This window comes from Paramisgurnus dabryanus, chromosome 6 (assembly GCF_030506205.2).
Source record: "Paramisgurnus dabryanus chromosome 6, PD_genome_1.1, whole genome shotgun sequence".
NCBI lineage: Eukaryota > Metazoa > Chordata > Actinopteri > Cypriniformes > Cobitidae > Paramisgurnus > Paramisgurnus dabryanus.
The window spans coordinates 40,314,610-40,338,242 of record NC_133342.1 but is presented as its reverse complement, the minus strand read 5'-3'; the positions used below and the strand labels follow the sequence as shown (position 1 = coordinate 40,338,242).

Sequence of the window (23,633 nt, the reverse complement as noted above, 5' to 3'; positions counted from 1 at the left end):
AATGTCAGATGTCGCAGAACAGAAAGCTTCTGTTTCGCCTCGTGGCCACATGTGGAGTCGCCTGTGCATTTTGATCTTGAAAATATAATGAACTGAAAAAGGGCACGAGACATCTCGGGTTGTCAAATATGGGATTCTGTGTATGATTAATAATTTACATTTATGCAGTTTTACCCAAGGTGATGTGCAATGCATTCAAGGTCTACACAGTATTTCTTAAGCTCAATTGGTGAAGCATTGCATAAGGTCTTGTGTTTGATTCGGACCCCTGAGTACACGTTAAAATCGAATGTAATATAAATGTACATCTATTGTGTGTTTCCCAGGACTCGAACCCAGTATCTTGACATTTCTAGCACTGGTTAAGCTGATAAGGAGTCACATTGTGTGTCAGTAACTGTAGCATTGTTGTGCTTCAAGTCGTTTTTCATATGAGATTTTTACTGACAAGGTCGCTGGCTATGTAGACAGTCAGGCCTCTTATTTAGGCTTTGAATTGAGGTTTGATATTTGTTCACTGTCAGTGTTTTTTTAATAATATTTCTCATCTGTTGTCTTCTCAGCCCCGGTGTGTTGCTGCCATGGCAACCATGACTGCCTCCTTATGGATCTTTGCTGTTTTCCAATTGGCTGCCTGCTCGTTTCCTGAGGAACCCGGTCCTTTAATCTCCGCCCCTGCTGAGGGTAAGTGCATGCCCCCCTTCGCACATAACAATGTGTTGGTTCATGTTCATATCAGCAGGTTAGTTTTCAGTCAGAAAAGTCAATTCTACGCATGTAAAATAACACAATTAGCTGTAATGAATACAAAGGTTTGTCTTCCAAAACACATTTGATGAAGATATTTAAAGCAGAGTTGTCATTTATATAACAGAAATTTTTTAAATTACATCTGAAATCTGATTGGATGAGCCACGCTTGTAGCTAGCAGTGATTTACCACAGTTAAAGAGAGAAAAATCTGGCATCATTTACTCACTCGCATGTTGTTACAAACCTATACATTAATATGTTTTGATGTGCACAAAGGAAGACATTTTGAGGAATGTTTGGAACCAAACCGATAATGAGCCACATTCACTTCCAAAGTAGATTAAAATAAAATAATTTTCGGGTGAACTATCCTTTTAAGAAATCAAAATGATCCTTTTCGGTTGCCAAACACCATTGTCCAGGTCTTCAACTACAGCGGGCTACTATAAAATAAAGTTATATGCCCAACAGACTACTGCGGATCTGTTTAATTGCTGAGCACGACTGAGAAAACAACTTAGCACCTTAGAGCGTCTGTCGGCCAATCAGAATCAAGCATTTAACCCGGGTATAAATGAGGAGTGTTTTAACAACGATTAACCACTGATTACAAGTCAGAGTGCATATTTACACCCTGCTGACACCAAATAGATATGCATGAACAGAAATCACAGACGCCTGAAATTACTATAGCAACAGCAGGCTACCGGGAAAAACATAAGTACTGTCATTATATCATTAAAGTCCCCATGAAATAAAACGAATGTTTTTTGGCTTTTAGTATAAATGTGTGAGCCTTAAGGATGTCCATAAACAATTGTGCTTCAAAACATTGGCAAAACTCAAAGTCTATCACTTCAGGCAATACTGCATCAATGGTTTTTATGACATCACATCTCATTCGATTCCAAGCTGTTAGGTAAACTAAAACCTATTGGCTATTTTAAAAGGCAAGGAGTCACTCTGTATGCCCCAACCTAGTCTCTCATTCATGGCAGCTTTTTTAGCCAATGCCTGGCCATGAGGTCATTTGACTGACGTGTCAAACAACCAATCACTTAGAGTCATGGAAATGTGCCCACAACAACAGACCGGCGTGCAACAAGTCAGTCATTAAAATAACCAGCCGCAAGCATCTAAATAAACAACATTACTCACCATAAAACAACGGTGTGCACTTCATCAACAGCCACACGCTCCTGGTAAACATCTGTTTGAAGCATATCTCTCCACTTTTTAACACCTACAAGGAATTTAGATAGAACCGAACACAAGACTGAATCAGCCAGCTGCGATGTTAGCGTCGTTGTTTCATGTTTGCCCACATGCGGCTGATATCTCTTTCTCAGTTAGGTACTTTATTCGATATTCCATAATCGATACGAGACGGCCAGGCTTGGAAAATAATACTCTTCCCAAATCCCATCAAAATATCTCTTTTTGACTCCGATGACTGCCTTAAGCAAAACTCCTTGATGTCTTTAAGAGAATCTATAACGTGAACTTTGCATATTTTTGAGAATACAATGTTTAGCTGATCATGATAACTGCCCACGTAAACACGACTGCTTCTCTTCCTCGATTGAACAGCAGAGCTTTGTTTCACAGGGGACCGAAAATACTCCCGACACTCGGGCTCCTGGAAATCCAGTTTATTTTTACAAATCAGAAGGTTACTTCAACATTCCTCAAGTGTGCCATATGCATTAGACATTTAGCCAATGTTGCATGGGCTTGACGTCTGAAGCTGACATTAGCCCCACCTGTTCCTTAGCCCTTCCTGTTTCGAAAATTACGCCAGTGCATCAAACACAGCTATGCATTTTTAAGTACTTTGGTGGGTCTTTAACTCTTTCCCTGCAATTGAAGAGAAAACATTTGTCTGGAAAAAAAAAACATTTTCCTGATGAGTTTTTATGGTAATCTGTTATACTGCGATTATCAATTGGATGGCCAATTTATACCCAATTTATAAAAAACTGATGCAAAAAATGATTTGTTAATTTTACACTCCATGTATGTTTTGATAATCATTCTGAATCAGATATCTAACAAAATTCCTTCACAAAAATTTAAGTATTTCAGATTTTTGCAAAAAAAAAAAAAAAAGAATTACAAGAAATGCCCATATTGAAAAGTTTGTAAACTGAGAAAAAAATAAAGATATGATGAAACGTTTTTTTCCCTGTTTTATTTGTTTGTTTGAAAACAGAGGGTCTGTTCTTTCATTTGATATATTTGTATGTTTACATATTTTTAGAAGAAAATTTTCCCGGAAGGCATTTTATGAAACTTTTGTGAAAATCACAAAAAAAATGCTGGCAGGCAACTTTTCAAAATGGCTGGCTGTCAAGGATGTGAGGCATAACCTAAGCGATTTGGGGATAATAAACACTTTATTTCACAACACTAAACGAGAAAACAAAACCCACGAGGGGTCAAACCACATTAAACAAGATACTGAGACACTGGACAGACTTAACACTAAACTGGACTTGACTAAACATTGGACTTGAACACTAGACTAGATTTAGTCTGACTACATGCAGGCAAATACAAAATGAACGAGCACGGGGCAACAAACACAAGGGCATTAGGGGAGCAAATCAAGAGGGGAACATGTAATAAGGATCAAACAATATAGAGTAGATGAGGGGGCGGGGTCATAGACGAGACACGGAAAGTACATGGCCCAATAAACCATAGATATGTACAATAGATGTTGCCTTGGCTACGGCAGTTCATTGGACCGAATGCGTCAACTAGAGCAGCCATCTTGAAACCGGGGAGCTCTGCATCAGCGTCATCTTAGGCAATGGTGGAACGGAAATAAAATCGTAGTGAATGCGATTTTCGAGGGTTTTTTGTTCGTTTCAAAAGTCAGACATGTATTTAGCATTGAGTCCAGAAAAAAATTAAAGTTTTGATATTACGAAAATCTACTTTTTCTAACTATAATGCATAGTGCTAGTAGGCCAACATCCGTACGCAGCACAAAAGTCCGACATCGTTCATGAATTCGAAGTAAAGGTGGTAACATTACCTAGCTACATCCTATGACAAGACCCCTATTCCAAGATGGCGTCGGTTTTGACGCATGCTTAGAACCCCAAGGCGACATCTATATATCTATGCCAATAAACAAGGTCATGTGCCTTCACGCAAAACATGGTACTATCAAAACCCTGTCACAATAAACTAGAAGCTAAGACAAGGCAAGATCCTGAACTTGTCAGTGGAGGGGAATGAGTTAAAAATCTGTTTTTGAACTACAATAAAATCTCATAAAAATCCACCTTCTCGTTGCTTTGAGAAAGCTTTAGTGTCGCAGTAAGACCATTATGCAAGCAATTCAGATCATTCTGTTATGTGATAATGTACAAATGGGTGACAGACGATATCTATGTGTAAGTGTTTTTTAGACAATTTTGATATTACAGAGAGATAAAATGCACATTTGGCTGTGCTGTTTCTAAGAGCTTTTCAACAGAAATGTGCTTAAACATTGTACACAAACTGCATGTGTGTGTGAGGAGCTCCCATAGATCCAGAATCATTGATATTGATGAAAAGCTCCTCATGCATCTCTAATGTTTCAGTAGGGATTGAAGGTTAAAGGTCATCTAACTCAGCGTAATATAAACACCTAGAGACGCCAGCGCAGTCGAAAATGTCTTTGTGCGAATTAAAGAGAAATACTGTGACCCTTTTTAAGGGTTTCCAGCTAATTGCTCTTTACTAAGCACAAAAACATTTAAACCCTGTGAAATGTGTCCAAACAACCAACGGCACGAAAACAAGCCTTCGGCAACAATATAACTATCCTGCTCTCTTATTACATTGGAATTAAATACTGGCCTAAAAAGTGAGAAATATTATTAGCATTCGCTGTAAATATACTTTATGTCTTCAGGCCGGTCTGCCCACAGATGGAGTGGATATGGGAAACCGAATACAGTTCGCATAATAACTGTTGTTGGAGGACCCATTCCTGTCTTGTTTTGAGTCTTAATGTACTTTCTAATGCGTTTAATTCCCTTTTCACATCATTTGGAAACCAATTTTCCTTTACTGAAAGTGAAGTATTTCCAATGTTTGTTGATACTTCAGATGTTTTTTCTCTGTCGAGTTAACGGTGTTTTTGTTATGTCTCCCACATTTGTGATTAGTGGTCGAATGACGCTGGTTTACTTTTAAAGACTTCGGTTTCCGCTTTCTGTTATTTCTATTTTCATGTAAAGCTGCTTTGAAACAATGTAACATTAAATACACTGATTGAAAGACAACATGCCAGATTTACTAATAGCTTGTTCCAGCACAGACGCCTCTTTTGCCATTTTAAAGGTACTGTTGCAGTGAAACTTTAGCGCTGAAATGTAGTGGACATACAATAGTTGTTTTTGCCACCGACCTTATTACCCTTTTAGATGCTAAATTTATTGCAGAAGAGTATTTAAATTTATCACGCAATAAGATTTACTAAGGTTTGTGCTTGTCAAGTTACTGGTATTTGCGTCATTAATTAATGCCTAATAAAGCATGCCCTAAAGTCTATGCTTTTTTGCGTTGCTCCTGTTAGATTTTGTTGGCCATTATGGAAATAAGATTTTTGTGCCCGTGTTTTTGAACGTGTGTCTTGTCAGTAAATCACCCGCAGATTTCGAGAAGGGTCTGGTTGCAGCACTTGCACTCTCAGACACATGCGCATCCTGGCAGTGACGTCACCTGCAATCGCGAAAAAAACTGAAAAGTTTGTTCATGTCGTCAATCGATGGTGAAATTGTTAAATTTACTTAAAAAAATTACTTTTTTTAACAAAATATTGTTTCCTTGTGTTTATTGCAGTATTTAATACATTTAATTTTTTCGTTTTCAAGACACTATTTTAATATATACACCAAAGCTAGTAATGGTCAAAGATATCAAGAAGTTGTTAGATCTAAAGTTACAAGTTCAATACAAAATTGTAGTTTAACCTAAAGCACATGTTTACTGTTTACTTATTTTAAACATATTTCACAATATGTTCAAGGCATGGCCTTAAACTATAGTGAAACACACTGCATGATTTGTACCACGGGGGGTTAAAAAGGAATAAAATTGATTTGTGCATCTGTAAGAACAGTACAGAAAAATGATACGCATTTTGCTTATACAATCAATAAATTAGTTGTAATTTCCTTTAATTAACTCATTCCCCGCCAGCCTTTTTTTAAAAGTTGCCTGGCAGCATTTTTTGTGATTTTCACAAAAGTTTCACAAAATGCATTCCAGGAAAATTTTATTCTAAAAATATATACACATATAAATATATCACATGAAAGAACAGACCCTCCGCTTTCAAACAAACAATAAACAAACAAACAAATGTTTATAAACTCTTAAATATGGGTATTTTTCTTTAAAAAATAATTAAGCAAAAAGCTAAAATAATAGAATTTTTTTGTGAAGGAATTTTGTAAGAGATCAGATTCAGAATGATTATCTAAACATACACACAGTTTAAAATTAGTCAAAAAAATTTTGCTTCAGTTTTCTTTTATAAATTGGGTAGTAATCGCAGTATTACAGATTAACATAAAACTCATCGGGAACACGGTTTTATTTCAAGCAAATATTTTCTCTTAATTGACAAGATAACTTGCTTTAAAAAAAGTTGCCAGCCAGCGCCAGCATTTTTTATGATTTTCAGAAATAAAAAAATGTCTTCTTAAAATATATAAACATACAATACTTCAAATGAAAGAACAGACCCTCTGCTTTTAAAAAAAGAACATTTCATCATATCTTCATTTTTTTCTCTTTTATCACCTCTCAAATATTGGTAGATTTCTTCAAAATTACAAAATTACAAAATTTCGGAGATAAAGCTGAGATAATTGCATTTTAAAACAAACACAGAGTTTTTATTGTTTTTGGATCAGTGGATGCTTCCGTGTTTTATACGTTTGGAAAGGGTGCCACCTAGGGGGTAATAGCATAAAAATGGTTATTGGTAGGAAAGCGTTTTCTCTTAATTTACCTCATCAGTGGCGGGGAAAGAGTTAAGCACGAAATATGCAATTCGTAGACCAGTACATTAGTACACTAGACCAGTATCAGAAATTAAAATTCTTAACTCTTTCCCCGCCAGTGTTTTAAAGTGCCCATCTTATGACTGCTTTTCCACAAGTTATATAGGTGTATGAGTTCCATAAAGCATGTTTCAAAAGTTGTTTGCTCGAAATAACTTGTAGAAAAAGATTGTTACCCATCTCTAGTAGCCTCTGTTTCAGGGCATTTCAGATTGTGCCATTTTGAGCTAGTCATTACATATTTATGAGCTGCTGCTCCTTTGATCACGCCCCACTACTAACGTCATGTGCCCGTGCGCATGCTCAGTGGTCTCGTGAGCAGTACAGACCATACTGTGTTATTATTTTATATATTATTATTATTATTATTAACGGTTTATGTTGCCAACAGACAATTCATGCAGAAAAGTATCACTAATAAGTACACTACAGAAGAAGAAGAAACTCATGACACACAATGATTCCTGAGTAAATTGTGATTACGTTAGCAGTCACAACAACAAACTCGTTTTCCCTGGACAATGCTAACATATTCCCATTATAAAACATTTTCAAACACATTATTTTCGCAAATAACATAAATTAAGACCCGCCGGGGGATGTATACTGCTTGTGGACCGCGTGCTAATTGCTAGAAGCTAGCGGGAGGTCCGGACCGTAAAGTTATAAGAGGCTCGGGGGTTAGCCTCATCAGAAAAGCCGGGGCTGTAAGGCCCGGTCTCGGTGTGTCAAACTCATCATGACACACAAAGATTCCAGCGTAAATTGTGATGTAGCAGTCTCAACAATACACTCATTTTCCCTGGACAATACTAACATATTCCCGTTATAAACATTTTCAAACGCATTATTTTCGCAAATTACAGAAATTAAGACCTGGCGGGGGATGTATACTGCTTGTGGACCGCGTGCTAATTGCTAGAAGCTAGCGGGAGGTCCGGACCGTGTATATATCTATGCGGACCGTAAAGTTATTAGAGGCTCGCCTCGTCAGAAAAGCCGGGGCGTACGGTCTCGGTTAGTTTGGTAAAAAGCTTTTAGCTCTAGCATCATAAATGTAGTATTTTGTGACAGAAAATGACAACATGCAAAATATAACGTGACTTCTTACCTTTTGTGATGAAACAACGCGATCGCGAATTGAATCCAGTCTGTTTCAGATGTGTGAATGATCCATGAAAGTCCAATAAAATACATCCAATGACCATTTTTGTCCACAAATGCGTATAATCCGTGAAATATAGATACATAGTCTGTTGTTTACATCAGATTTTGCATGAAGGTCTTATCGCCTACAATCTGAGGACTGTTTGCGTCGTAACACACTGTATATAAGATACTCCGGGTTCCAATAATCACGCGTTAAAACTTTGTTTTTAAAAGTAGGCGGGAGTATAATCCATAATATCCAAATAGCGCTGTTATTTCCGTGAGAGATGATAACAGCACAGAGGGTCTCATTCAAGTGACTGCTCTATGCTCTCTAGCTACCTGGTGGGTGGAGACCTGCGAGTGGGGTGGTGGGCGGGAAAATTCAAACTGAATGTGACGAAACTTTTTGTTACGTCACAACGGAGCTGAGTTTTAACTCGCGCAATCTGAGACTCAAGGCAGAGGACATTCAGAAACCTGTATCTCACTCAAAACAGCATGGATGGATTTTTTTCCAAGTTTGTATGCGTGTGGGAGCATCAGAGACACAAAATAACACCCCAAAACCCAGAAAAAGTGAGTTTTTCATAATACGGGCACTTTAAAAAAATTGGCCAGCCAGCGCCAGCATTTTTCATGATTTTCACAAAAGTTTAATGCCTTCCAGAAAAAGTTTTTCTTTAAATATCAAATGTAAGAACAGACCCTGCTTTCAAATTTCTCTTGTAATCACCTCGAAAATATGGGCAGGTTTCTCCAAAAACGAATTTTTTTTAGCAAAAAGCTGAGATAATTCCATTTTTGTGAACATACACAAGAGTTCTTACTCTTTCACGTGAGGCGTTACTTTCGGGTTGCATAAGTTGCGGAAGAACGCCACCTGGTGGATAATAGCTGTATTGTAAAATCCAGAAATGCTCGTCATTGGCAGGGAAGCATTTTCTCATAATTGACGAGTTAACTCGTCAATGGCGGGGAAAAAGTTAACAAAACGTAAGTCATGTATTGAGAACAATACATTCTGCAGTAATTACCGTACTAATTTTCTGACACTATGAGTCTATTGCATGTTATGTTGCCATGTCGACCTAAGTGCATAAGAGAATGCAGGTTGTGACTGCAAGTGACATCACTGCCAGGAAGCGCATGTGTCTGAGTGCTGCAGCCAGACTCTCTTGGAAATTTCCACTCCAATCAGTGCCTTTTTTAATTGATGATAATTTGCCCTGTTTAGTAAATCTTGCCCTAAGAATTTACAAATAAGACAGCAAATAAGACATTTCTAAATTTAAGGATGTACACTTATTTAAAAAAAAAATGCTCAAAAGTAAAGTAAAAATGATTATTTAAGACAAGATTTGTAGTAAATATAGTGGTAAAGTGGTTACTCCAAATTCTACCCAGTTTATAGGGCTTGCTCATATATCTGTCACTATTTGTGATTTCTGGGAAGTACGTTGATGCCGCATCTGTGCTGCATTAACATCTCATTTAGATGCAGTGTTTCATGGTAGAGTATTTATGTCTTAGATGCGGTTTGTGTGTCGTCTTTATAATGCAAACGCGGGTTACGAGAAGTTCCTTTTGGACAGTGATGTATGACTTGTAGTCTCTTTAGTCCCTTAAGGTCTCCGGTGATGGACATATTTCCTATCTGTGGTGTCTTTCATCCATCTCGACTTCATATTTCATTTCTTTTTTTGCACTTTCTTTCTTCTCTGACTGTTGTTTCTGTACAGTCTTTTAAAACTTTTTCCTTTCTCTCTCTTAGTGGTGAAACGGTATCCAGTGTTTGTGGGTCGAGCCCATCGCTCGTATACCCGTCAGGAGCCGCTCTACATTCAAACCGTCCTAAAGGTCAACCGCACACTTTACATCGGAGCCCGGTAATGTCCACCTGCTCTTAACACCATACACTACACAACCCAAATGCAAAATTTTATTGTAGTGACTTGACGTTATCTTTAAGAAACTGATTAAATCAATAGTACATTTTTTTAGATATAACCTGATGTAATAAATAATTCATGAAAAGTCCAAAATTGTGTATTATGAAAGTAAAACTTATAAAAGTGTTGACTTTACAGAAATTATTTTTTACTTATGGTTGAAATGAATTTTATCAACTCTGTCCTCTCTCTCTCTCTCTCTCTCTCTCTGTATATATATATATATATATATATATATATCATAACTTCAGTGTATTTTGTCTTGCATTATGAATGATATGAATATGAAATGATGTTTTTCTACAGTATGTCGCTCAACCATCTCTGAACCTAATTGGTCTTAAGTAGAAATGACATGTTACCAAATCTGAAAATGTTATTAATGTCCCAAACATTTCACATTAACATCACAAGTCACCCAAGATGGATGCACTGTTGTTCACAATAAAGCCCACTTTTGCTTTGGTCTGTGTACACACTGCTAAAGTGGGTGTGATTGATGTTATGGCTGAAAGTCTGTGTTGGTTTCGACTGCTGTTACATTTAGTTACATGTCTTTGAAATCCTTCACATGGACAGCCCTTCAAAGTCAGAGCTGTGAGGATTTGGACTCCTGGGGGAGTTTGCATGTGGTCCTGGTTAGATGGCGGTTGAAAGTTAAACCGCTGTTCGATGACCTTTCACATTACACAGTCAGGCTTCTTAAACGCTTGGTTTCTCTCAAGCAAAGTAACTGATATTGGCTATCTTGTGCTTTGGAGAGTTTGAATCACTATTATAAACTCTCATTCGCCTTCTCTTATAAACCAGTTGCTGTCAACACAAAACTGTGAAGATGACATTTCAAAATTGCATCCAACTCGAATTTAGTGGCATTTCAAGATGTTTTCATATCACAGACACCCTTTATGGACTGGTTCATGGATTTTCTTCTTGAATCTGTCTGTTGGATACAAAAATATCTCATTTACAGACGTTTCTTTTCTACATCAATTAGACATTTGAGTTTTGGGCTGCGTGACAAAATGCTCTCAACATGCTATACGTTTATCAAAAACTTTTGCTTCAAATCCCCTTAATATAGGCCTCAAACCATTCAGAAATACCGGATTGGCAGAATCCGTTAAATATCCTTTGGTTTTGCAGCGAAAGACAGTCACATTGTTTGAAATGCCAATGAAATGACAAAAGTGACATTTGTTAAAATAAAGCATTTCAGTTACTAAGTAATAACCGTTTCATTGCCATTAAACTGAAATGACTGAACCTTAAAGGAATATTCAATTTTCTTAAAAGAAAAATCCAGATAATTTACTCACCACCATGTCATCCAAAATGTTGATGTCTTTCTTTGTTCAGTCGAGAAGAAATTATGTTTTTTGAGGAAAACATTGCAGGATTTTTCTCATTTTAATGGACTTTAATAGAGCCCAACAATTAACACTTAACTCAACACGTAACAGTTTTTTTCAACAGAGTTTCAAAAGACTATAAACAATCCCAAACGAGGCATAAGGGTCTTATCTAGTAAAACGATTGTCATTTTTGACAATAAAAATAACAAATATGCTCTTTTAAACCACAATTTCTCGTTTAGATCATGTTGTGATGCGCCAACGTGACCCCACGCAATATGTCATGATGTCAAGAGGTCACAGAGGACGAACGCGAAACTCCGCCCCAGTGTTTACAAGTGTTGGGACCGTTCCTACGTTGTTGTATGTCAACTGATACTAATTAATGTCTTTGTGTCAGTATATTGTTTACAATAGTCCGCAAATGTGTGTTTCATATATGTAACACGTGACCTCCCTACGTCACTACGCATTTACGTTAGGTCGCGCTGGATCGGATTTAAACGAGAAGTTGTTCTTAAAAAGTGTATATTTGTTATTTTTATGGGCAAAAATGACAATCGTTTTGCTAGATAAGACCCTTATGCCTCGTTTGGGATCGTTTATAGTCTTTTGAAACTCCGTTGAAAAAAACTGTTAAGTGTTGAGTTAAGTGTTAATTGTTGGGCTCTATTAAAGTCCATTAAAATGAGAAAAATCCTGCAATGTTTTCCTAAAAAAACATAATTTCTTCTCGACTGAACAAAGAAAGACATCAACATTTTGGATGACATGGTGGTGAGTAAATTATCTGGATTTTTCTTTTAAGAAAATGGACTATTCCTTTAACATAAGAGCCTGATAAAAAAATAATCTAAGCTCTTCAGATAGCCCTTTCCCTACTGAAAAGACCAGCTAAAACCAACTTAAGCAGCCTCGAATTGTGGCCCACTATAGGCCTGCTTTAAACTTGTGTAGCAGGCTTGTTTCAGATTGGTTTTGAACACCTTTTAGCTGGTTTTAGTTGGCCATGCTGGAAGACCAACTGACCCACCAGCTTAAACCACCTTGACCAGCAAGAAACTTGGCCAGCTTGGGTAATCTTAGCTGGTTTAAGATGGAAGTAGCTGTTGAAGCCATCTAAAAAAGCCCCTCTTAAACCAACCTGCTTAACCAGCTAAAACCAGGTTAGGAGTCCAGCTTAAACCAGCCAAGCAGCTTAGGGCTTTTTATCACTAGGGCTTTTAAAACACAATACGCCAGGTCTACCGTCCTGCAGACTTCAGTTCTAACCCAGCTCCAACACACCTGTCTGTCATTATCAAGCAACCTTGAACACCTTGATTACAGTAGCTGCTTCAGCTGTGTTTGATTGGGTTTGGAGCTAAAATCAGCAGGACGGTAGCCCTCCAAGAACAGGGTTGGGCACCCCTGCAATACTGCCATATTCAGTCTGCCGCCATGTTGATTCCAAAACGAGGCTGTGAGGGATGGACGTCCAGAGCGTGCACTTTAAACCTATTGTTTTGTACCGGGATGTTGGTCATTCAGCCATCAAACACAGAAAATACACCAGTTTACAAATTACCACACGACAAAGAACCCTAGAAATCATAAATTGTTAAAATAAGAAGAGACATATGACCTAATTTTGAATATAAAAGCAGCGCAATGTGTTATAGCAACTGTTGGCATATCATTAATTTCTAATGTTGGTGCATGCTTATTTTTCTTTAAAACACTTATATAGTCCTATTACTAAGTACATATCTCCAATTCATACAGATTACAAAAAAACGCAAGGCATACAGTAAATACGTTAAAAACTTTTCTCAGGTAAGTTTTTAAAGACATTGACCGGAATCAACAGAAGCATGATTCATTTCTAACTAAATAACATTTGTACACAACATTGGGTTCATATGGGGTTTTACCTCTAACAATACCTTCACAACCAACTATCACAGTAGCTTGTTATCAAGTCAAACACACGTTATTATGGAGCCTGCCAAAGGACATGGTGGTGGACAATATTTGGGATGAGAGGAAAAAAAATTACCGTTTTTGCGTTCCCCGAGAAACTTTGTGTTCTCTCGCAAAACTTTTGCGTACCTCTGAGAAACTTTTTGCGTTCTCTCTCAAAAATGTTTGTGTTCCTCCGAGAAACATTTTGCGTTCTCTCACAAAACTTGTGTGTGCCCCCAAGAAACTTTTTGCGTTCTCTTGCAAAACTTTTGCGTTCCCCGAGAAACTTTTTGTGTTCTCTTACGTTCCCCCGAGAAACTTTTTGCGTTCTCTCGCAAAGCTTTTGCGTTCCCCGAGAAACTTTTTGCGTTCTCCCAAGAAACTTTTTGCGTTCTCTCGCAAAACTTTTGTGTTCCCCGAGAATTTTTTTGCGTTCTCTCGCAAAACTTTTGCGTTCTTTTGAGAAACTTTTTGCATTCTCACGCAAAACTTTTGCATTGATGTCCACTGTTTGTAGATATATAACTTCTGTTATTAAAGAATTATACCGTATTCCTTTGTATTAAAGTCCAAGTTCAAAATAAACAGTGACATGTATGACTGGTATTGCATATTTAGTTCACTCCAAAATGGTCTAGTATTGTCACTTCTGCTGCTTGACTTCTCAAGATCATTATGAAATTAATATTTAATATTTAGAAGTGGTTACCCCATGCCATCTAATAAAGAAGTGGTATTAGCTGCGTATACACACTGCACTGCAAAGCATCACTGATATCCGCTGTTTGTGGATATATATACTGTTATTCTATTTTCTTTCTTTGTATTTAAGTCCAAGTTCAAAATAAAACTCTATAAAGCGCTCCATTGTGAAACAGGTCATGTTTTAAGTTCAGACAAACACTTCTGTTTTATATTCCGTCAGCAATGGTTTAGACAGCTCAATACATTCACAATGAAGCATTTATAGAGTGTTATTTTGAACTTGGACTTAAATACAAAGAAATAAGGTATATCTCTTTAATAACAGTATCTACAAACAGTGGACATCAAGTATGTCATTGCCTAATGAACTGCCTCAGGTGACGCACTGCAGTTTCTCGTGAAAACAGCAGACTCTTTTTGCGAGAGAAAGCAAAAAGTTTCTTGGGGGAACGCAAAAGCTGTTAAAAAATTTTTCCTCTTATCCCAAATATTGTCCACCACCATGTCCTCTGGCAGGCTCTGTAGGTTATTAAGTCAATGAGTACATTTACATGCACAGAATAAGCGGATAACTATTAAAAATCTGCTTATTATAGAAAACTGTTTTCATGCGTTTACATGCAAAACAATAAACCGGCTATGCAGTCAACTGCATTTACATGGGACTTGGAGAATTATCAGTTTTCTCGCAGGCAGTGACGTCACCACCTATAGTACATAATAGTCGATCAAAAAGCCAACGGCATATCTGTCTTAAGCTGTACTGTTGTATCTCTTCTCGTGTCTGCAGAACCTGTAAATGTAACATGAGCTTCTATTTTAACAGTTTCTCTGCCAACTGCTTTAGTCGAGCGGAGACTTTTATGTGTTACTTTGCACTTACTTCCGCGTGTGACGTTTATCTTTCATACGCGGAGACATGCGCACATGGACAAAACCGTGAGAAAGCCGGTTAAGGTGTTTACATGCCACGCGAAATCGGCGTAATGAGCAAAAAACTACCTGTGCCGATCGGTTTTTGCTTACGCCGTTTATGGGCTTTCCCAGATTAAAGAAAACAGTTTTACGCGTTTACATGACCCCACGTGTTATCAGTTTATTAAGCATAATCGGCGTAAGACTGTGCATGTAAACGCACTCAATGTTCATGTCTTAAAAAAACATAACGGAGAAAACACATGGGACAAAACTCTTATGATACAAACTGGAGGTGTATACTTAGTTGTTGTCATAAAATATATATATATATTAAAACACTATATTGGTATTTTAAAGAAAAGTAAACATTACAACGTGAGAAAATAATGATTAGCCAACCTGCTAATATCCAAAACAGATATTATGTAGGGGTGCGCGGGGCAAAAACTAACGCGGGGTTAATTATAACACGGACTGTTAACATTGTTGCACAAGGTGGACGGTTTTGTTTTTGATGGCTGAATGACCAGCATCCTGATACAAAACAATCGATTTAAAGCGCACACCATGGATGTCAATCCCTCACAGCCTCAGTTTGGAATCAACATGCATCTACACTTAACAAAAGTGACAGAAATAGTGCATCGTTTCACATGGCATACCGTTTTAAACCACATTTATTTGGCACATTAACGTATATTATACAGTGTAGAATAGATAGTATACAAAATATATCTGCAGTGTTAATGACGGTCTGCGTATGCAATGTGTGTCCTGTTTTCTGCAGAGATGACCTTTATCGAGTAGAACTGGACCACGTGTCTGGAGATGAGATGTTTTACAGCAAGGTGAGTCCTTGTTACCCTTTTACCTCAAACTTTCTGCTGCACAGCACACACACGCATACAATATGATTTATATACTTCATTCATCCTGCGATGGTTTGCAATGATTTGTTCTTTTGCCGTATTGCAGAAAAGGACGTGGGAATCCAATAAGAACGACATCCGGATCTGTCGAATGAAGGGAAAACATGAGGTTAGTGTTCAACAGCACGGACATAAAATATTTTGATGCCGTTTAAACGCTGTCTGAGCTCGAGAATTCATTCTGAACACTTTGAATGATTTACTGTTACCAAGAGCTCCGTTCTTCATGCCCAGGGCCATGCTGGATGCAATCTCATTTCTCCCTGAGTGTTTATAACAGTATACGTTTGTGAGGATTTGGTACACAAAACGAAATGGCGTTCTAGTCTCTCTGTGGCCATTTGTAACTTCGGTTTGGTGGATATGTAAGATAGGTGCTGTGGTGTGTTTTCAGCTTTGTGAGGAAGATGTTATTGCTCAGATGTTGCTCTTAGATAATGGAGATCTCACATGTGTAGCATATAAGTTGACACCCAACAAGAGTATAGGAATATCAAATTATAGCACAGTTTTTATACAGTTAATTTGGTTGTAGACAAATTACTGTATATATTAAAAATAGTTATTTCAAGAGATAATATCTCAGGTTCTCCAGAGATAAGACACAGATATCTCACATGTCTCCACTATAGTTTAAAATGAAAAGCTTAGATTTGCCAAGTCTGCAATTAAAAGTCAATATTATTGATTTCAGTATGAACTTAAAAACATTTTTATTAAATTTGTTCAAAACCAGATTATTTAAGCTATACATGATACATTAATAGTATTTATAACTTTGTACTTTTAAAGGTCACCTTATATGGCAATTTTTCAAGATTTAATATCAGCCTGACTTGTCCCCCAGAATGTGCCTGTGAAGTTTCAAGTCCAATACCCTATAGATTATTTATTATATAGGCCCATTTTTGTGTGTGCAGGAAAAATGGCTATTTTGTGTGTGTCTCTTTAAATGCAAATAAGCTGCTGCATTACTATTATCTATACACAGTTTTTAATAAATCAATCACCTTAATTCATTGTTCATAATGAACATGTGGTAATGAATAATGCGAAGAAGATAAAAAATGGAAATTATGACCTAAATGTGGTCTTTGGATGGTTGTGGGCGGGGCATGTGCAAAGTGATGTCAGTTTGCTCAGAAAACGGCAACAGCTTGTCCCATGAGATTGTTGATGTTTTACAGGGATTAAAAAAATACGTCAATTTTGTCTGCGGTCATTTTTAATGATATTAGGGTGGGGGTCGGTCGAGTTTTTTAAACAATTACTACTTTTAAAAAATGCGGGACAGGAAGCGGGTCGGGTACAATATTTTTTTGTTGCGGCCCGAGTTGCGGGCGGGTTAGTTGAAAACGTCGGTCGGGTGCAGATTGTTTATACATTGACCCGCACATTTCTGACACACAGGCGACACACAAAGTATTACAACATTTAAAAGTGAATTCATCATACTAGTTGACATTTAAAGCTACAGTGTGAGATTTTAGCGGCATTTAGTAGTGAGATTGTGAATTGCAACCGACCTCAATTTCGGAAAGCAAAGAGAAGCTACGGTAGCCACCACAGGACAAACATGTCATCTTCTGAGACAACGTAGGAAAAAACGCACTCTATTGATCAGTTTGTCCGCTTAGGGCTACTGTAGAAACATGACAGCGACTTTTCTAAAAGTTACACAATGCACCTTTAATGTATTTCAACAACTCTCCCATTTTTTTTCTCCTAAGCTACTTTGGAGAAACATCTGAGACAACCACAGAGCAATACAATTTTCTTAGTATGTTGACAAATCTGAGCAAAGTTTGGGAAATTACATACTCAGAAGTCTTAATTCGCTGTCCATTTAACACACATAATGAATAATAAACAATTTATCGCTCCTAATTAAAGGCGACAGGGCTTTACAGTATCACAGTATTCCTCTGGTCAAAATCACAGGCCTGAATGTGGCTTCCTTGATTTTTTCGCAATAAATCCAGCCTTATTTTTTAGTTCAAAGGCTATGCTCTCTGCCCACCTTCATAATGTAGTCGCTGCTTTTACACCTTGTTTTAATAAATGTGTATGAATGCAGGAAAGAACTTCAAGGAAGCGAATGTCGAATCTGGACACGGATTATTGTTTGGCAGGAGGGAGCTTACAAATTAGACATGTCTAACACCCACCCACATATTCACAGAAATCTGAGACATCAAACGCACACCTGCGAGTTTCTGCCTCGGGCGCTTTCTTCGACCGAGTTCAACGCTATCTCTTCTGCTTTCTGTCTCAGAGTTTCTCTGTTGTTCTTTCCATGTTGTCTTTTGTCCGTGATTACCAATTTCCTCATGAACTATAAACTAATTGTTTACAGCACTGGTATGACGGATAGAAAATGAGAGCGAGGCCAGAAATAAGCGCTTCAAGATGTATGCCAAATTATTTGGCCTTCTGTTCTTATTCAGCCTTTGACCACACACACGTGTAGAGATGAGAAATGTAAGGTATTTATTTAATCTGATTTTGAGTCGAAATGTTTAAAGATAAGACGTTTATTGTATGTTTATTGTACATTCCTTAGTTTGCAGACAGATGACGAATCAGAAAAAAATATTAGACACAAACAGATGTTTGATTTGGACATATAATTCCATTTGGACATGACCAAATGAATGTTTCATAAGTGTTCATGATTCAATACATTTGTTCTTTTTCATGCATTGTAGATTTTAAAATGCTTTATTTGCAGTATCGCTAGATTATAGTTTAAATTATAGTGTGATGAGAACCAAAAACCATAAGAATTGCTCAATATTGCATTTTTAAAAGAAAGAACTGATTATTCGGTTTCCAGCCCTGCTTGCATCAGAGCTAAAGCTGAGATTGCTGATCCAAGATCAGGTATATCATTCAGCATGTGCTGTCAAGTGAAATCAAGAGGCAAAATTGTATTATATGATGTGATGCATGTGCTTTCGGTAATTCTGTTCGTAATGAATTCATCTCTTCGAGATGACACGATTTCATAATGAGGAAAGAAATTCAATATCCGTATTCTTGACTCTTGTTAACACCCAGTCTCTCAAACACACACGCGCACACACACACACACACACACACACACACACACACACACACACACACACACACACACACACACACACACACACACACACACACACACACACACACACACACACACACACACACACACACACACACACACACACACACACACTCACACACACACACACACACACACACACACACACACACACACACACACACACACACACACACACACACACACACACACATACACACACACACATACACACACACACACACACACACACACACACACTCACACACACACACACACACACACACACACTTGCTGCCACATAATGAGGGGCTACTTCAAAAAAAAACAAATGCACAGTATTTGATTTCTATTGGTAGTTGCTTCTACAGACATGCACAAATACCAACTATCGTATTGCAATGTCAACGCCATATTGGACACGACATGTCTATCCTAAAAGCATTGAATTATTGTACATTAGGGTTGTCCCCCAACGATTATTCATAAAAATAAGCCAATTTCATGCTCAATGGCATGGCAATGGATTGGAGCCTCACGTGATGATCACAGGTTTGATCCTAGGGAGCAGGTACATATAAAAGTAAGCCTAAGTGCTCAGTAAATAATTTTTTGCCAAGTGCGTGAATGTAAAAGCAAGTTTGGTGAATTAAGTTATGGGAAAAAAAAGGTAAGGGACCATGTTTAAAGTTCACATGTTTATATAGTCACCACCAACCAAGCTTGTTGGTTTATGTCGCAGGTCATTTTTATGACGTCACACACGGTATATTGCTGTAGGGTTTTTTGCGCCCACCTATAACTTAAAAAAAAAAAAACTTAGCACACTTAGACCTATGTGGTCGCTTTATTTTAGAGGACAGGCTCAAATATTGAGATTTTAGGTAAATGGAAACTGAATGTTTTGTACTAGATTTTAATCCATAAAAAACGTCAGAGAAATGTAAATACTAGTCAGCTGCTGTAAAAGTGACCAGATCTGATCCTAATACTATAGCAACGTTTCATCCGGCGGTGTAGGGATGCCGGTAGAGAACACAACAAGTCCAGGTTAATAATTCATAATTCATATGAATGGTTTTCTGACACAGAAGTCAAATTATTCGATCTGGTTGTACTTACAGAAAAGTCACAGGTTCACATTCACATGTAAAATATGTGTTTTGGGAAAATTTTTGTGTGAATCCCATGTGAAATCCATGTGTTTTTTTTTGTAAGGGTGTCTCATTGTACAGCTTTGATTGACATCAACTGTGTCATTCTTTAATTGAGGTGGCAAATAAAAGGCAGAAATGTTATATTGTATTGTAATGCATTTAAAATTAGTTTAATACGCTATATCCATTAAAATTTAAGCTTAATAACATGTTTAATTAAAAAAAAAAAAAAATTTAAACACAGGTGAAACATGCACGTCTGTGGTGTTACCAATATTTGAAGTAAAAAGACAATAACACCACAGACCAGTGTTGCCAGATGTATTTGTTCCATAATTTTGACCTCTGTATGATGTACGATCAATAATGAAAAAAACATAATGGTCATTGCAATCATAGGGCTTCTATACGTATTGATCTATCTGTTGATCCCACGTCTACTATCATAATTGTGAAGAGAATTGTTCCAAAAATGGCCACTAAATTAAACGGCTGTAAAAATGTATCAGATTAATATTTTAATTAATTAATCAGATTAATATTAAAAAATTGGATAAATCTGTTAATCAGCACTGATCAAAACTACCAAATGTTTCCAAAAATTTCATGATTTTAACTCTTTAATTGACAAGCTCATAAGTGATTCCACTGATTTGAGAAAAAAAAATACAAAATCTCTGATTTTCAATATAAAAAGTGATTGTGGACTGGACTTTTTTCACAATCTTGGGCATGCCAAAGATTAGTAAAAACATTGGCTTTGATGCATTTTTAGTTTTTGTGCAGCATCAGGTAAAAAAAATTTCTCCCTTATTATGGTTTGTGGCCATTTTTGCCCCATTGACTTACATTATAACGAAATTTTTTGATTGCAGATCCATGACACCATATTATCATGCATTCTTGATTCTTTGTGGTTTTTCCTTTTGCAAAGAGGTAAAATGTGTCATTTTTACTTTTGATCACCATGTGGCACCATTAAATCTTTAGTAGCCTGTGCAAAAAAACAGAGCTTAATTTCTGGTTTGTACATTGAGTTATAACAACACGTAAGGGTAGTAAATTTGCACACGGTATATTGTTAAGTTTTTAAGCATTTTCTTAAAATATGTGTAAATAGCAGATTTGACACCAAAAATCATTCCATTTGCTGAAACACATAGAAAGTTGTGGCAAAATTAAGACGAAAAAATTACAAAAATGGCCAAAAATGGCAGCAACAAAACATAAGGCTTAATAAGAAAGAATTCACTCACCATGCACTCCTCAGATCAACCAGCACCTGCAATGACCTTTACACACAGGAAGTAGTCAAAAATAGATGTCCTCTTTTTCTTAAAGGGGCAATATCCATTTTTGTATCACCACAGACATGAATTTGGGGGACACTAAATATTTTCCATAAATATTAAATATGTATTTAAAACAAAAAATGTAATTGTTAATAGTGAATGAACTGTGTTTATCCTACAGAATACAAACACGAAAACATTTGATAATTAATTGGTATTTAAAGTTTATTTCAACTGTTGTAAAGTAGAGAGACACCACTTGCCACCACAAATAAAGAATGACCCAACTGCCAAATAAACACATTACAGTAGCAATAATATAACAGTAAGTACGGCAGTACCTCCTGTAATACTCCTATGAGACTATATAAATGTGTGTGTGTGTATTTGAGACATTAATAGATGCAATTACAAGCCCAGTTAAATTCTCATGAGCATCTCTCTTTCTCTCTCTCTTGCTCTCTCAACAAATATGAGCTGTCATTTTAATGCCCTTTAAAGTCTGTGTAAAGTAATTTCATAGAATTGTTTCTAAACACATTATAAATGTTAGAAATCTATTGCTGAAACACGTTACAAAGACTGCGAAGTATACTGTGTAGTTACACCGTTAAACAGTTTATCCACAATTCTGTTTTGAGGATTATTTGGGCGGGGCTAAAACGGTGGCTCGATGATGCACTTGAGCCACCGTGCATGGCCCCGCCCCTAACACACAATCGCGAGTATCCATTCAGGTTGCATTCACATAGTTTTTAGAATCAACCAGATTATTTCATACCACCATTTACAGCTATAAACCTTTAATGAGATTTTGCTTTTCTATGAGTATCTTCTTACGCATTATTTTTTTCTGCATCTCAAAGCTGTCTGTTTCTGTGCAGACAATGTTGTTACTCTTTTAAAGTAAGACAAGAGTGTAATAATAGAGTGAATTATGAAAGCAACACAGCATTTCAATTGGGAGAAATGGGGCAAAGGGGGCACGCAGACGGAGAACGAGAAAAGGCAGAGGGAGATAAAGGAAAGGGGAAATTGAATATGGGAGAACACAGACTTTGATCGGAGTTGGTCAAGGATATATACTGCCATGTCACAAGCTCTACTCTGAAGGGTAAATCTTGACACTTTATTGATGGCGTTTCACAGACACCTGAACCGCATGTGCTCTTCCAAAGAGCAAAACCTGCTTTATACACCTGTATGGATCGACCCGCTCGCTAACCTGCATCTCTGTTGAATTCAATTTTACAGTTAATGAAGTGGAACGAAAGATCTCCCCACCCCTGCGGAGGGTTTACAGCATACTGATATAACCAAGGCGGGTTTTCATGTGCACTTAGTGTACAGTATGCTATGGTATTTCTGTTGTTAAAGACCACAAAGGGGAATGCTTCATTTTGTTAGTCCACTTTAAACATTTTACTAAGTATGTGTCACTTTGGAAGTACTTGTTAAAGGATTACTCCACTTTCATAAAGATCCCCATAATTTAATCACCCACATGTCATCCAAGATGTTTATGTCTTTCTTTATTCATTCAAAAAGAAAAAAACCTTTAGTGGACCTCAACAGTTCACAGTTTTATTGCAGTTTCAGAGCAACTTCAAAGGGCTCTAAACGATCCCAAACGAGGCCTAAGGGTCTTATCTAGCCAAATGATTGTCATTTTTGACAAAAAGATACCTTTTAAATCACAACTTCTTGTCTTGCACTAGCCGTGTGATGGCCAGTGCGCCCTTGCATATTATGTAATCATGTGGAAAAGTCACACTTTACAAATGTGAAACACACACTTGTGGACCATTTTAAACAATAAATGGACACAAAGACGAATTAGTATCATTCCACGAACAACAACGTCTGAACGCTTCTCTTTCTCCACACTTGTAAATATTGGAGCGACAGTTTCACATACGTCATGCGTGACCTTTCCATGAGATCACGTAATACGTAATATCAAGTTGGTGCATCACGCGGCTAGTGCAATCACACGGCTAGTGCAAAACGAAAAGTTGTAGTTCAAAAGTTTTTTGCGACGAAAATGACGATTGTTTCGCTAGGACCTTTATGGCTCAGTTCAGATCGTTTAGAGTCCTTTGAAGCTGCATTGAAACTGTAAACTAAGGCACACTAAAGTCCATGTTTGCTAAAAAATACTTTTTTTGACTGAACAAAGCAAGACATAGGGCTCTATCTTACACCCTGCGCAATTATAATTTTTACATTTAGTGCCATGTTGTTTAAATAGCAAATGCATTTGCGCCCCCTTTTGCGCCCATGGGCGTTCTGGTCTGAAAACGAGGTGTATTCAGGTGTAT

At 37.2% G+C, this 23,633-nt stretch overlaps 1 protein-coding gene across 1 annotated transcript in view; it reads left to right on the top strand.

The window, feature by feature from the left end:
* Positions 1-23,633, top strand: part of sema6ba (sema domain, transmembrane domain (TM), and cytoplasmic domain, (semaphorin) 6Ba) — a 196,094-nt gene that overhangs the window by 102,691 nt on the left and 69,770 nt on the right. Inside the window, exons 2-5 of the mRNA XM_065276814.2 lie at positions 564-684; positions 9,750-9,864; positions 15,637-15,697; positions 15,825-15,887. Of these exons, the coding sequence (XP_065132886.1) occupies positions 582-684; positions 9,750-9,864; positions 15,637-15,697; positions 15,825-15,887 (342 nt within the window). The 5' untranslated portion in view covers positions 564-581. The remainder of the gene's footprint in view (positions 1-563; positions 685-9,749; positions 9,865-15,636; positions 15,698-15,824; positions 15,888-23,633) is intronic.